Source organism: Bufo gargarizans, chromosome 2, assembly GCF_014858855.1.
Source record: "Bufo gargarizans isolate SCDJY-AF-19 chromosome 2, ASM1485885v1, whole genome shotgun sequence".
NCBI classification, from domain to species: domain Eukaryota; kingdom Metazoa; phylum Chordata; class Amphibia; order Anura; family Bufonidae; genus Bufo; species Bufo gargarizans.
Genome location: NC_058081.1, coordinates 289,663,429 through 289,677,411, shown reverse-complemented (window position 1 = coordinate 289,677,411; position 13,983 = coordinate 289,663,429). Strand labels below are relative to the sequence as shown.

Genomic DNA, 13,983 nt, shown 5'->3' with positions numbered 1-13,983 from the left:
GAGGGACGCGCTGGGCGGCGGCAGTTTCTGAAGGTAGACTGAGCCTCTAGGTGCTAATGACGCCCCCATAGCACCTAGAGGCTTATTAGCATATTAATAAAAGTTCTTTTTTTTTAGCAAAACGGCTGCCCCAAAAGCAATTATATTAGGATGGTTGGGCAGAGCAGACACTAGCGGATCGCTAGTGTCTGACAGCTAAATATGTGCAGCGAAGTGATAGAAACCCTTTAAGGACCTGTTCAGTTCTGAAGTCACTTTTTGGGGCTTACATAATAGAACCAACCCATAAATAACCCCACTTTACAAATGACACCCCTCAAACGATTCAAAATTCTGGTTTTAGAAATGCTGTTAACCATTTGGGTATTCCACAGGAATTAAAACAAAATAGGAGGTAATATTTCAAAATGTCACTTTTTTGGCAGATTTTCCATTTTAATAATTTTTTTCCTGGAGCAAATCAAGGGTTAACAACAAAACAAATATTTATTACCTTGATATTTATTACCTTGATTCTGCAGTTTGCAGAAACACCCCATATGTGGTCGTATACCGCTGTTTGGGCACATGACAGGGCACAGAAGGCAAGGAGCGCCATATGGTTTCTGGAGGGCAGATTCTGCTAGAATGGTCTTTAGGCACCATGTTGCATTTGAAGAGGCCCTGAGGTAACCCCACAGTGAAAACCCCCAAAAAGTGACCGTATTTTTTAAACTACACCACTCAAGGAATTTATAAGGGGTGTAGAGAGCACTTCACTCAACAGCTGTTTCATTGAATTTTTAATACAAATTTTTAGGCACAAACTTTCTTTTTCACAAAACATAACAGGAGAATATCCTCCCCCAATTTGCTACCCACTTTTTCCTGAATACAGTAACACCCAATTGTGGTCATAAACTGTTATCTGGGTATATGCCAGGGCTCAGAAGGAAAGAAGCAGCATCTGGATTTTCTAACATGGAATTTTCTGTCATGATTTTTAAGAGCGATAACTTTTTTTAATCTTTTTTGTTGAATGAGCCTTATTTTTTACCATTTTGGAGTACGTTTGTTTGTTTTTTATCTAATTTTTGGCAGGTAAAGTCACCCAAAAACTGTTTGGTGTCTTTTTTCTATTTTTTTTTTTTTTTTTATAGATCCAGTCATTACAGATGCAACAATACCAAATAGGTCTATATTTTTTATTTTATTTTTAATGTTTTACAGAATAAAAACAGTACATATGACTTTTTAAATGATTACCATAGTGTTTTTTTGGGAGGTGAGCTCACAAAAAAAAAAAAAAAAAAAAAAAAATCTGTTTTGGAGAAATGCAATTTTTTTTTTACGGCGTTCACCTGATTGGGTACATCATATGATATTATTGAAGATCCGGTCGTTGCGGACGCGGTGACACCAAATGTGGCCATTTTATATTTTTTCTTCTATTTTTCTTAATGTTCCCCCCAGATCTTGTAACTGACATAGTAGCCCCAGTTACAGGGGAAATACACCCCCAAGAGAGGCTGTACAGCATAATACAGCGCTGTACAGCCTCAGTGCAGGGCTGATCGAGGTCTATGGAAGCCCTGACAGCTCCTGCACTCACCCGGTCCTGGCGATCACATGACCGTTGGGCTGTATACAGCGATCTAGAAGGCAGGAACATACAGGAACGGTTCCTGCAGTTGCATGATTAGCGTACAGCTGCCATCTCTGAATGGACGTTCCAGAATGTCCATTCAGAGATAAACAACCAGCCCAAGGAACTTTATAGTCAATGGGCGGTCGTGAAGTGGTTAAATAAGCAGGAGTAAACCGCGATAGACTGGAGAAGATTAGGGAGCGCACTAGCCTTTTGAGAGCAAAAGATAGAGTGCAAGCACCCTAAAAAGGCTGATGACAAGGAGAGAGCAGGCCCCCCAGACGTGGAGAAATAAGCAGACATATTACAGTGTTATAATCATCCAATAATTACAATTATTATTTTTTTTAAACATTCTTTGTTACTGTTGTGCCATAATATCAAATTATGTCACATAAATCTCAGCTTGAAGTAATACTCTAGACCTCCCTACCTTATAAAATCCAATGGCTGTACCTTGTAAAAACTACGCGGGTGGGCCCATTCTCTGTACAACAGATATCTTTCATTTGGGCATCTGGGATCTTCAGACTTGACATTAAATCTACACTGTGAAAGGAACAAACAAAACAGGTCAGAAACTGAGTTAAATCACTTGGGATTTACAGCGCCTTAAAAAAGTTAATACCCCCTTTTCCACATTTTTTCATTTATTCACTAAATAATTTCCAAACCATGCATCATTTTCTTTTCACTTCACACATACTTGCTACTTAGCGTTGGTTCTATCACATAAAATCCCAATAAAATACTTTTAAATGTGGAACATTTCAAGGGGTATGAATTATTTTTCAAGGCACTGTACATGAGCAAATTTCTTAAGTCAGTTTGCCTCAGACTACAATGCCGTAATTAACTTAAACGTATCAAATGCTGCACTTTGATAAATTTGGTACATCCTAAAATATAAATGCCTAGAGATGTTCCTATACCTTTTTTTTACATCTCTCTACTGAAGTTAGTTTGATATTAGTTTGCTTTTTTTTTTTTTAAGTCACAGTTATACAAATACTCAGCTAGCCAACTATCCCCTATTACAGCAAGTGCTATTTGTGCACAAATTCAACTTTATGCCTGAAAACTGACAATTTAGATCTTCATATATCCCCCATACTGGTCTTTTGCAACTGCTAGGACCCCCACCAATCACTAGAACAATGGGCCCTGTACATGACAGGAACCCCCAAATCCCCGGTTCAGGTCCAGTACGGACCCCTGAAGTGAACAGAGAGCAGCTGCACATGCGTGGCCACCTTCTGTTTATCGCTATGAGAGTTCTGAAAATAGGCAAGTGCTGGCTCTGCTAGTTCCAGCAGTCCCATAGCAGTGAATGGAGAAGTGGCCGCACTTGCTCTCTCTAATCGCCCAGCACTCTCACTCGGCTACTTTCTGAACTCCAAACTCATGACACCTTTATATATGTGTATTATTGGTTCTAACAAACATATAATGTAATTGGCGGTACAGAAGTCCATTCTGCAAAAACACCCACACACTCTAGAAAGATCTATGAGAACATCTAAAACGTCTTACATCATGAAGAGGAAATGCAGCCTTGTAGATCCCAGAATCTAGCAATTTGTGGATTCCAAATTTTTTCACATTTTCCTTCACTGCATATTCGACACGAGACAAAATGAACTGAACCTGAAAACATGAAATCACACAGTCAATATACAGAAAATATCCAGAATCAGTTGTATTCATGCAAAATAGTAACTAGTTACTAATAGTAACAGACATGTACTGAAAAAGCTTGTAGGCAAGAAGAAGTGTATGCAAGCTACACAGATGTGAGGTTAGGCTACTTTCACACTTGCGGCAGAGGAATCCAGCAGGCAGTTCCTTCCCTGCAACGCATGCAAACCAATTGCATTTCAAGACTGATCAGGATCCTGATCAGTCTTAAAAATGCATTGCTAGAACGGATCTGTCTGTTAGTTTGTCATACAGACAAACAGATCTGTTTTGATATTTTTTTCACATTTGTACTGCTCTGCGTATGCGCAGACCCGAAGGAAGGATCCGGCATTCCAGTATTTTGAATGCCAGATCCGGCACTAATACATTCCTATGGAAAAAAAATGCCGGATCCGGCATTCAGGCAAGTCTTCAGTTTTTTTGGCCCGAGATAAAACCGTAGCATGCTGCGATATTATCTCTGTCCTGAAAAGTCTAAAAGACTGAACTGAAGACATCCTGATGCATCCTGAACGGACTGCTCTCCATTCAGAATGCATTAGGATAACACTGATCGGTTCTTTTCCGGTATGAGCCCCTAGGACGGAACTCTATGCCCGAAAAGAAAAACGCTAGTGTGAAAGTACCCTAACATATGAACCTGACATGTCAAATATGCAATTTTAGTTGTGCACAGTACCTCATTCATGCACTTGTGGGGCTCTGGAAGCAGTTCTTGTTGCTGTATTTTAACTACAAGGTGGCCCACAAAAAAGCAGCCAGCCTCCAATGTCTCCAAATCAAACAGCCTGTCACTAAATCTGCTTTAATGTCCATAACAACCAATCGGAGCTCAGCTTTCATTTTTTCAGAGCCCTGTAGGAGCTGAAAGCTGAGCTCTGATAGGTTGCTATGGGCAACTAATACAGATTTACTATTAGGCAGTTTGATTTGGAGAGATTGGTGGCGGGCTACCCTATAGTAAATGCACTTTTAATCTTCTTCCCATTGTACAGAAATGAGTCTGTTCAAGTCATGAAGGCTTTCAGAGCCCTATGAGCACATGAATAAGGCACTGTGGGTAGCCAAAATTGCATATCCGAGATGTCAGGTTCCCTTTAAATTGTGTTGTGTTAAAGGGTGCTAGTCACAGACCACTTTCTTGCTTCTCCAGAAAATCCCCTGGAGCCAGTGTCAGACACATGTAATCTACAGGTGAAACTCGAAAAATTACAATATCGTGCAAAGTTAATTTATTTCAGTAATGCAACTTAAAAGGTGAAACTAACATATGTGATAGACTCATTACATGCAAAGCGAGATATTTCAAGCCTTTATTTGTTATAATTTGGAAGATTATGGCTTACAGCTTATGAAACCCCAAAGTCACAATTTTAAGGTACCCTTTGCTCAGGGGGTATTAGAGTGTGACACTTTGAGCCTAGAATATTGAACCTTTTCACAATATTCTAATTTTAAGCTGCATTACTGAAATAAATGGACTTTTGCACGATAGTCAAATTTTTAGAGTTTCACCTGTAGATACATTTTGTACCATAAATACCTGCCCAACTGCAAGTCTATTGACTCAACTAAGGCCTCTTTCACACGGGCGAGAATTCTGTGCTGGTGCAATGCGCGAGGTGAATGCATTGCACCCGCACTGAATCCGGACCCATTCATTTCTATGGGGCTGTACCACATGAGCGGTGATTTTCACGCATCACTTGTGTGTTGCGTGAAAATCGCAGCATGCTCTACTTTGTGCGTTTTTCAAGCAACGCAGGCCTCATAGAAGTGAATGGGACTGCGTGAAAAATCGCAAGCATCTGCAAGCAAGTGTGGATGCGGTGAAATTTTCACGCACGGTTGCTAGGTGACATCACTGTGCTCATCACATGGTCCGTCACATGATCCATCACCATGGTGATGGACCATGTGATGAGGCAGTGATGTCATCAAAGGTCCTTTTCCTACTACACAGCAAAGATGAAGACAGAAGAGAAGCCGGGCTGCGCAAACAAGTGGATTAAGGAGAGTTAAATTATTATTATTTTTATTTGATTTTTTAACCCCTCCAGCCCTATTTTACTAAGCATTCTGTAGTAAGAATGCCATTAGTTTCCCTTATAACCATGTTATAAGGGAAAATAATAACATCTAAACAACACTGAACCCAAACCCGAACTTCTGTGAAGAAGTTCAGGTTTGGGTACCAAACATGCCGATTTTTCTCACGCGCATGCAAAACGCATTGAAATGTTTTGCACTCATGCAGAAAAATTGCGCATTTTCCCGTGACGCACCCGCATCTTATGCGGCCCAAAAACATGACGCCCGTGTGAAAGAGGCCTAAGGCTACTTTCACACTAGCGTTAATATTTTCCGGTATAGAGATCAGTCATAGGGTCTCAATACCGGAAAAAAAACGCTTCAAAATGCATCCCGTTCCATTCTCATACCAGAGAGCCAACAGCAGCATGTTAAAGATAATACAACCAGATCTGTTCATAACGGATGCAGGTGGCTGTATTATCAGTAATGGAAGCGTTTTTGCTGAACCGTGCCGGATCCAGTAAGAACGCTAGTGTGAAAGTAGCGTAACAGCATCATAGGATATTTTGCTCTCCTGAAACAGGCCCTGCTGGTAACAAAACAATCGCTATGTTCCAATATCTAGTAGAAAAGCAGAAACCAGGGACTAATGCCATAATAATGCATATGGTTCCTGAATGAGGAATTTTGGAATTTGGATGATCAGCCACTGGCGAGAAGGAAGAAAAAGGGTGAGCGCTTCCGTCATAAATACAACATACTGTAAACGGTTAGAGCTCACTTTAGGTTACTGAGCTGCAGAATATGTTGGAGCTATATAATCAAAGATTATTATTATTATACTGTTGCATTGATCAATGTCTTTTCAGTTTGAGGTCATGGACTTCTACCCATACATACTCCTGTAAAATCTCTTAATATAAAACTTAGAATGAATTCTTCCCTCAATAATCACAAAGCATCCAGGGCCTCAGGCAGCAAAACAGCCCCAAACCATGATGCTCCTTCCACCATGCTTTACAGTTGTAATGGGAGATCCTGGTGTGTGTGTGCAGTGTTTTTTTTCCTCCAAGCAGTTCATTTAGATTGTGTCTTGTCCTGTACTGTTTCTAAGATAACAACCCAACCACAATTTTTCTCACTTACTTTTTCTTGCAACTGTATTCGCAAAATTGCACAATAATATTTGGGCCGTTCAGACTACTAGTACAGTACTGCCCTTGAAGGGGTATCCTCAATGATGACTTTTAAAGAGAACCTGTCACCTGGATTTTGGGTATAGAGCTGAGGACATGGGCTGCTAGATCATCTGCAATATCCAGTCCCCATAGCTCTGTGTGCTTTTATTGTGTAAAAAAAAAAAAAAAAAAAAAAGATTTTATAGATATGTAAATGAGGCTACTAACATTTCCAGAGCCCAGCACCGCCCCATATCCTCAGAAATCTCCTCCTTGCTCCCCGACGTCACAAAGCTAGAGCGCCGTAATCTCGCGATTCACGAGCTAGTGCATGCACAGTGTCGGCATAGTGTTCCTTCCCTGTGCTGGCATCAGCCTCAGGGAATGAACGGCGCATGTGTTAGCTCGTGCATCGCAAGATTACGGCGCTCTAGCTTTGTGACGTTGGGGAGCAAGGAGGAGATTCAGGGGATGCGGGCCGGTGCTGGGCTCAGAGCCAGAGAACGCTGGACTCCTCTCTGAAGCACGGAGGAGACAGGAATCATTGAAGGGTCATTTACTTATCTATAAAATCATTTTTTGACACAATAAAAGCACACAGAGCTATGGGGACTGGGTATTGCGGATGTGCTAGCGGCCATCTAGCAGCCCATGTCCTCAGCTCTATATCCAAAATCCAGGCGACAGGTTCCCTTTAAATTAAATATATGATCGCTGGGGGCCATACCGCTCGGACCCCCAACAGTGACTAAGGAGGGTGCTTCCTACCCCTGCAAGTGTGACGAAGAGAAGATTGAATGTAATAGCAGTCAGGCACGCACCCTCAAAGTCCATTTTAAGTATATGGGGCCAACCGCTGCACATACCGGAGGTTGTACAGAGTCCTAATACGGCCTAATATGGAGTCCTTACAATGCAATACATAGAAATCTATAATAATACACTTTGCATATACTTAACCATATCCCTTGGCTGATGTGATTTCGTTTACACGGTTTCAAGTCTACTTACAATGCGGCTTCTTGTAGCTGGAGTGAAGAATACATCTCTGTCGTTTATATAAAAGTCATTTACGCGATCCTTTTCAAATGGAGCCGTGAAGAACTCTTGTTCTGGCTTTATCACATCCTCACTGACACTAAAAATCTTTGTGAACCAGTTAAAAGCTGAACGCTTTTGTCTTAGATCATTGGGCTGTATAGGCAGTTTGATATGCATCACTTCCGCATAAGTACAAAGGACCTCCCATGGAGCGTGCACCTTCACAAACACAAGTCCATTATCTGAAACCTAAAGCAGATTTCATAAGAGATTGTTAGAGAAATATATATATATATATATATATATATATATATATATATATATATATATATATATATATATATAAATATTATATATTGTTAGAGAATAGTTAAAGACAAAATATGACCTGCGAAGTAATGATTAATGGGGTATTAGGACATAAAGACATCCTAGACAGGTGATCTGCTCTATGAGCCGGAGCAGAGAGCCACTGAGTAGTAGCATCTCGCTCCCTGGCAGATCCATCCTATTCCATGCATTACATGGACGACCAGTCATTTGAATTGCTAGCCATATACGACAACATTTTCAGCAGATCCAGAAAAATACTAAACTTCTATTTTAATACAGTTTTTTCTGTAACAAAACAACGGTTAACGGCAAAACAAACCTCGATACTCATTAGTGCGACTCCTCAGTTTACAATTGCACATGAGGTGTTTCTATAAACTGCTGTGTAGACACACCGCAGGGCTTACAAGGAAAGGAGCACCATTTGGCTTTTGGAAGGCAGATTTTGCTGGAATGGTTTTTGGATGCCATGTTGCATTTCAACAGACCCTGAGGTATCCCTACAGTGGAAACCCCCTAAAACCGAGCCCATTTTGGAACTACACCCCCTCAAGGAATTTAATGAGGGGGTGTACTGAGTGCTTTGAGCCCACAGGCGTTTGTAAATTCTATGAATCACTTGGCTGTGAAAATGAATTTTTTAAATTTTTCCAATGATGCTCTAGCCCCAATTTTTTTTCCCACAAGGGGTAACAAGAGAAAAAGAACCCCATAACTTGTTACCAATTTTCTTGTGAATACATCTCATGTGTTTGTAAATGTATGGGTACACTGCAGAGCTCAGAAGGGTAGAAGTGCCATTTGGAGGGCAGATTTTGCAGGAAAAATGTTCAACAGATATGCAATTTTAGTGACCAAGATGATGTGCCCAGAGTGTGCCAGCCTTCTGATTAGGCAATATCCGGAACAGGTGTGGACCCATCCATTCTCAATGGGGCAGGAATGGATGCGGAGAGCACACTATGTGCTCTCCGCATCTGCATTTCTGGAGCGCGGCCCTGATATTCCAGTCCGCAGCTCCAGAAAAAAAAATATAGAACATGTTCTATTCTTGTCCGTGGACAAGAATAGGCAGTTCTACGGGGGTGCCGGCCAGGTGTATTGCGGATCTGCAATACACTACGGACGTGGGAATGGACCCTTATGCTGTGCTTCCTGGTTTTAGAAACGCCCTACATGTGGCCGTAATCTTTTGCCTGGTCATACAGGCACCATGTGCATTTAAAGTGCAAGGTTGTGATTTATGCAGCTTGTGCTGACAACTGTAGAGGTTTTGGGGTGAGATAATAAATGGAACCCCTGAGAAGTGACCCCATTTTGGAAACTACATCCCTTAAGGTATTACAGGGTATTTTAATCCCACAGGTGTTTTGCAAATATTAAAAGGGTTGTGCAGGGATTTTATATTGATGACCTATCCTCTGGATAGATCATCAATATCTAAAAATCGGTGAGGGTCTGACACCCAGCACCCCGGCCAATCAGCTGTTTGAAGAGGAGTCCATTTCCTCTTCATTACACTACGCGCCATCAATATAAAACCTCTGCACAACCCCTTTAATGCACAGCAGATGATGTAAAGTGAAAATTAAAATGTTTCTACTGACATGCCATTTCACAGCCTAATATGCTGTACCCATTGTGTGCCACTGTAAAATGTAAACCCTTTTGTTATTATGCTGTGTCTCCTGGTTTTAGAACCACCCTATATGTGGTCCTAATCTTTTGCCTAAACAAAGCCTAGGGCTCAGAAGTATAAGAGCACCATGCTCATTTTGAGGCCCAATGTGTTGATTTACACAGCTTGTGCTGGCAACTGTAGGGAACTAATAAATGGAACCCCTGAAAAATAAACTACATTTTCAAAACACCATCCCTCAAAGTATTGGGGGATGGAGTGAGAATTTAGAGACCACAAGCAAGTTGCTTTAAAACAGCCCCTGGGATACCAGTAGAGCCATTTTCTGAGAATACATTTTTATTTTTGACAGAGCTGTTTTAGGGCTTATTTTTTGTGGGACGACTGGTCACTATCATTGGTTCTATTTTGGGTACATACAACTTTTTGACCATTTTTTATTTTACTTTTTTCGAAGCAAGAGAAAGAAAAAGGCAACAATTCCGCCATTGCTTTTTGTTATTGCGGAGTACACCGTGTAACCCCAAAAGCGGTGGATAATGGCAGCGCTGGACCCGTCTACCAGGCGTTTAGTTATAGGGACCCATCTGCGGAAGCCACCTTGACGCCTGGTAAATCGGCCCGACACGTATGTGCACTAAGAGCTTCCATTATTAATTTATAGTCGGTATTGTACCACTTTTATCTAGAATGACCCCCATTTCTTAGCTCTATTGTTTGTATATATATAACGGTGTGCAGCCATTTTGTTTTTTGTAATTATGTCTCTCAGGGCAGCTCTTGTATTCACTCCCTTAGCAGTGCAGGGGCAGGTATGTTTGAATGCATGTAAACAAAGGGCCAGAAAAGAAACCAGGGAAATGAGGAAATATATATATTTTTGTTTGCATAAAACTTGCTTAGCTTAGTTATATTTTGCTGCCCATCAGATTTTCAGTGCTATATATATATTTTTTTTTTAACCACTTCAACCCCCCTAGCTGAAACCCCCTTAATGACCAGGCCACTTTTTATACTTCTGCACTACACTACTTTCACCGTTTATTGCTCGGTCAAGCAACTTACCACCCAAATGAATTTTACCTCCTTTTCTTCTCACTAATAGAGCTTTCATTTGGTGATATTTCATTGCTGCTGACATTTTTTGTTATTAATCGAAATTTAACGATTTTTTTTTTGCAAAAAAGTTGTAAAATTTTGCAAAAAAAAAAAACAACGACATCCATATATAAATTTTTCGCTAAATTTATTGTTCTACATGTCTTTTATAAAAAAAAAAATGGTTTGGGTAAAAGTTATAGCGTTTACAAACTATGGTACAAAAATGTGAATATCCGCTTTTTGAAGCAGCTCTGACTTTCTGAGCACCTGTCATGTTTCCTGAGGTTCTACAATGCCCAGACAGTACAAACACCCCACAAATGACCCCATTTCGGAAAGTAGACACCCTAAGGTATTCACTGATGGGCATAGTGAGTTCATAGAACTTTTTATTTTTTGTCACAAGTTAGCGGAAAATGATGATTTATTTTTTATTTTATTTTTTTCTTACAAAGTCTCATATTCCACTAACTTGTGACAAAAATAAAAAATAAAAAATTCTAGGAACTCGCCATGCCCCTCACTGAATACCCTGAGGTGTCTTCTTTCCAAAATGGGGTCACTTGTTGGGTAGTTATACTGCCCTGGCATTTTAGGGGCCCATATGCGTGAGAAGTAGTTTGCAATCAAAATCTGTAAAAAATGACCGGTGAAATCCGAAAGGTGCTCTTTGGAATGTGTGCCCCTTTGCGCACCTAGGCTGCAAAAAAGTGTCACACATGTGGTATCGCCGTACTCAGGAGAAGTTGGGGAATGTGTTTTGGGGTGTCATTTTACATATACCCATGCTGGGTGAGAGAAATATCTTGGCAAAAGACAACTTTTCCCATTTTTTTTTTATACAAAGTTGGCATTTGACCAAGATATTTCTCTCACCCAGCATGGGTATATGCAAAATGACACGCCAAAACACATTCCCCAACTTCTCCTGAGTACGGCGATATCACACGTGTGACACTTTTTTGCAGCCTAGATGCGCAAAGGTGCCCAAATTCCTTTTAGGACATTTGGATCTCAGACTTCTTCTCACGCTTTCGGGCCCCTAAAATGGCAGGGCAGTATAAATACCCCACATGTGACCCCATTTTGGAAAGAAGACACCCCAAGGTATTCAATGAGGGGCATGGCGAGTTCATAGAAATTTTTTTTGGCACAAGTTAGTGGAAATTTTTTTTTTTTGTATTTTCTTACAAAGTCTCCCTTTCCGCTAACTTGGGACAAAAATGTCAATCTTTCATGGACTCAATATGCCCCTCCCGAAATACCTTAGGGTGTCTTCTTTCCGAAATGGGGTCACATGTGGGGTATTTATACTGCCCTGGCATTTTAGGGGCCCTAAAGCGTGAGAAGAAGTCTGGAATATAAATGTCTAAAAAATGTTACGCATTTGGATTCCGTAAAGGGTATGGTGAGTTCATGTGAGATTTTATTTTTTGAGACAAGTTAGTGGAATATGAGACTTTGTAAGAAAAAAAAAAATATATTTCTGCTAACTTGGGCCAAAAAAATGTCTGAATGGAGCCTTACAGGGGGGGGGGGTGATCAATGACAGGGGGGTGATCACCCATATAGACTCCCTGATCACCCCCCTGTAAGGCTCCATTCAGACGTCCGTATGATTTTTACAGATCCACGGATACATGGATCGATCGGATCCGCAAAACACATACGGACGTCTGAATGGAGCCTTACAGGGGGGTGATCAATGACAGGGGGGTGATCAGGAAGTCTATATGGGGTGATCAGGGGTTAATAAGTGACCAGGGGGGGGGTGTAGTGTAGTGTAGTGGTGTTTGGTGGTACTTTACTGAGCTACCTGTGTCCTCTGGTGGTCGATCCAAGCAAAAGGGACCACCAGAGGACCAGGTAGCAGGTATATTAGACACTTATCAAAACAGCGTCTAATATACCTGTTAGGGGTTAAAAAATAATAAAATCACATCTCCAGCCTGCCAGCGAACGATCGCCGCTGGTAGGCTGGAGATCCACTCGCTTACCTTCCGTTCCTGTGAACGCGAGCGCCTGTGTGCGCGCGTTCACAGGAAATCTCGGCTATCGCTGGAGGACGTGTATATGCGTCCACCCAGAAGAGCAGGGCCGCCGCCAGGACGCAATCCTGCGTACGGCGGTCCTGAGCAGGTTAAACTCGGACAACCCCTTTAAGGACCAGGCAATTTTTTGTAAATATGACATGTCACTTTATATGGTAATAACTTTAAAACGCTTTTACTTATCCAGGCCATTCTAAGATTGTTTTCTCATCACATATTGTACTTCATAACAGTGGTAAAATGGAGTAAGAAAATATGTCATTTTTATTTATAAAAAAAATACCAAATAAAAAAAAAAAAATTTTTTTTAAACATTTTAAATTTCAATTTCTCTACTTTTATAATAGATAGTAATAGCTCCAAAAATAGTTATTACTTTACGTTCCCCATATGTCTACTTCATGTTTGGATCATTTTGAAAATTACATTTAATTTTTTGGGAAAGTTAGAAGGCTTACAAGTTTAGAAGCAAATCTTTAAAGTTTTAAGAAAATTTCCTAAACCCAATTTTTTGGTGTCCGCCTCCAGAGCGGGGTGGAGACTGAACTGAGGCAAACTGATGCACTCTGAACGGATCCTTATCCGTTCAGAATGCATTGGGGCTAAACTGATCCGTTTTGGGCAACTTGTGAGAGCCCTAAAACCACAGTTTAGGAACTACACCCCTCAAGCAATTTAAAACTGATTTTACAAATGTTAACCCTTGAGTTGCCCCACGAGAATTAAATGAAAATAGAAATGAAATTTCAAAATTTCTTTTTTTTTTAGCATATTTTACATTTTCATCAATTTTTCTGCAAAACTTCAAGGGTTAACAGCCAAACAAAACTCAAAATCTATTACCCTGAATCTGGAATTTACAGAAACACCCCATGTGTGCTGAAAAACTGATGTATGGGCGCACAGCAGGCTTAAAAGTGGCTTCTGGACAGCGGATTTAGCTGGAATGATAATTAGGAGCTATGTCGCATATGAAGACACCCTGAGGTGGCCCTACAGTGAAAACCCCCAAAAAGTGACCCCATTTTAGAAATGACACCCCTCAAGGAATATTTAAAAGTGTGTAGTGAGCACTTTGACCTTCAGGCGTTTCACAGAATTAGGAAACACTTGGCACTGAAAATGAAAAATTGCATTTATTTCACAAAAAAGTTGCTTTAAACCCACATTTTTCACTTTCACAAGGGGTAACAGGATAAAATGCACCCCACATTGTGTTACCCATTTCCCCCCCGAATACAGCAACAGAGAGAAGATGTACGGGTGCACAACAGGGCT

General features: G+C 40.7%; 1 protein-coding gene across 2 annotated transcripts in view; it reads right to left on the bottom strand.

Annotated features, from left to right (window-relative positions):
- Positions 1 to 13,983, bottom strand: part of ANO6 (anoctamin 6) — a 118,776-nt gene that overhangs the window by 43,763 nt on the left and 61,030 nt on the right. For both annotated transcript variants that reach the window (XM_044280377.1, XM_044280376.1), the window contains exons 5-7: positions 7,552 to 7,830; positions 3,161 to 3,274; positions 2,061 to 2,176 (exon numbers count right to left, since the gene is read on the bottom strand). In XM_044280377.1, the coding sequence (XP_044136312.1) occupies positions 2,061 to 2,176; positions 3,161 to 3,274; positions 7,552 to 7,830 (509 nt within the window). The remainder of the gene's footprint in view (positions 1 to 2,060; positions 2,177 to 3,160; positions 3,275 to 7,551; positions 7,831 to 13,983) is intronic.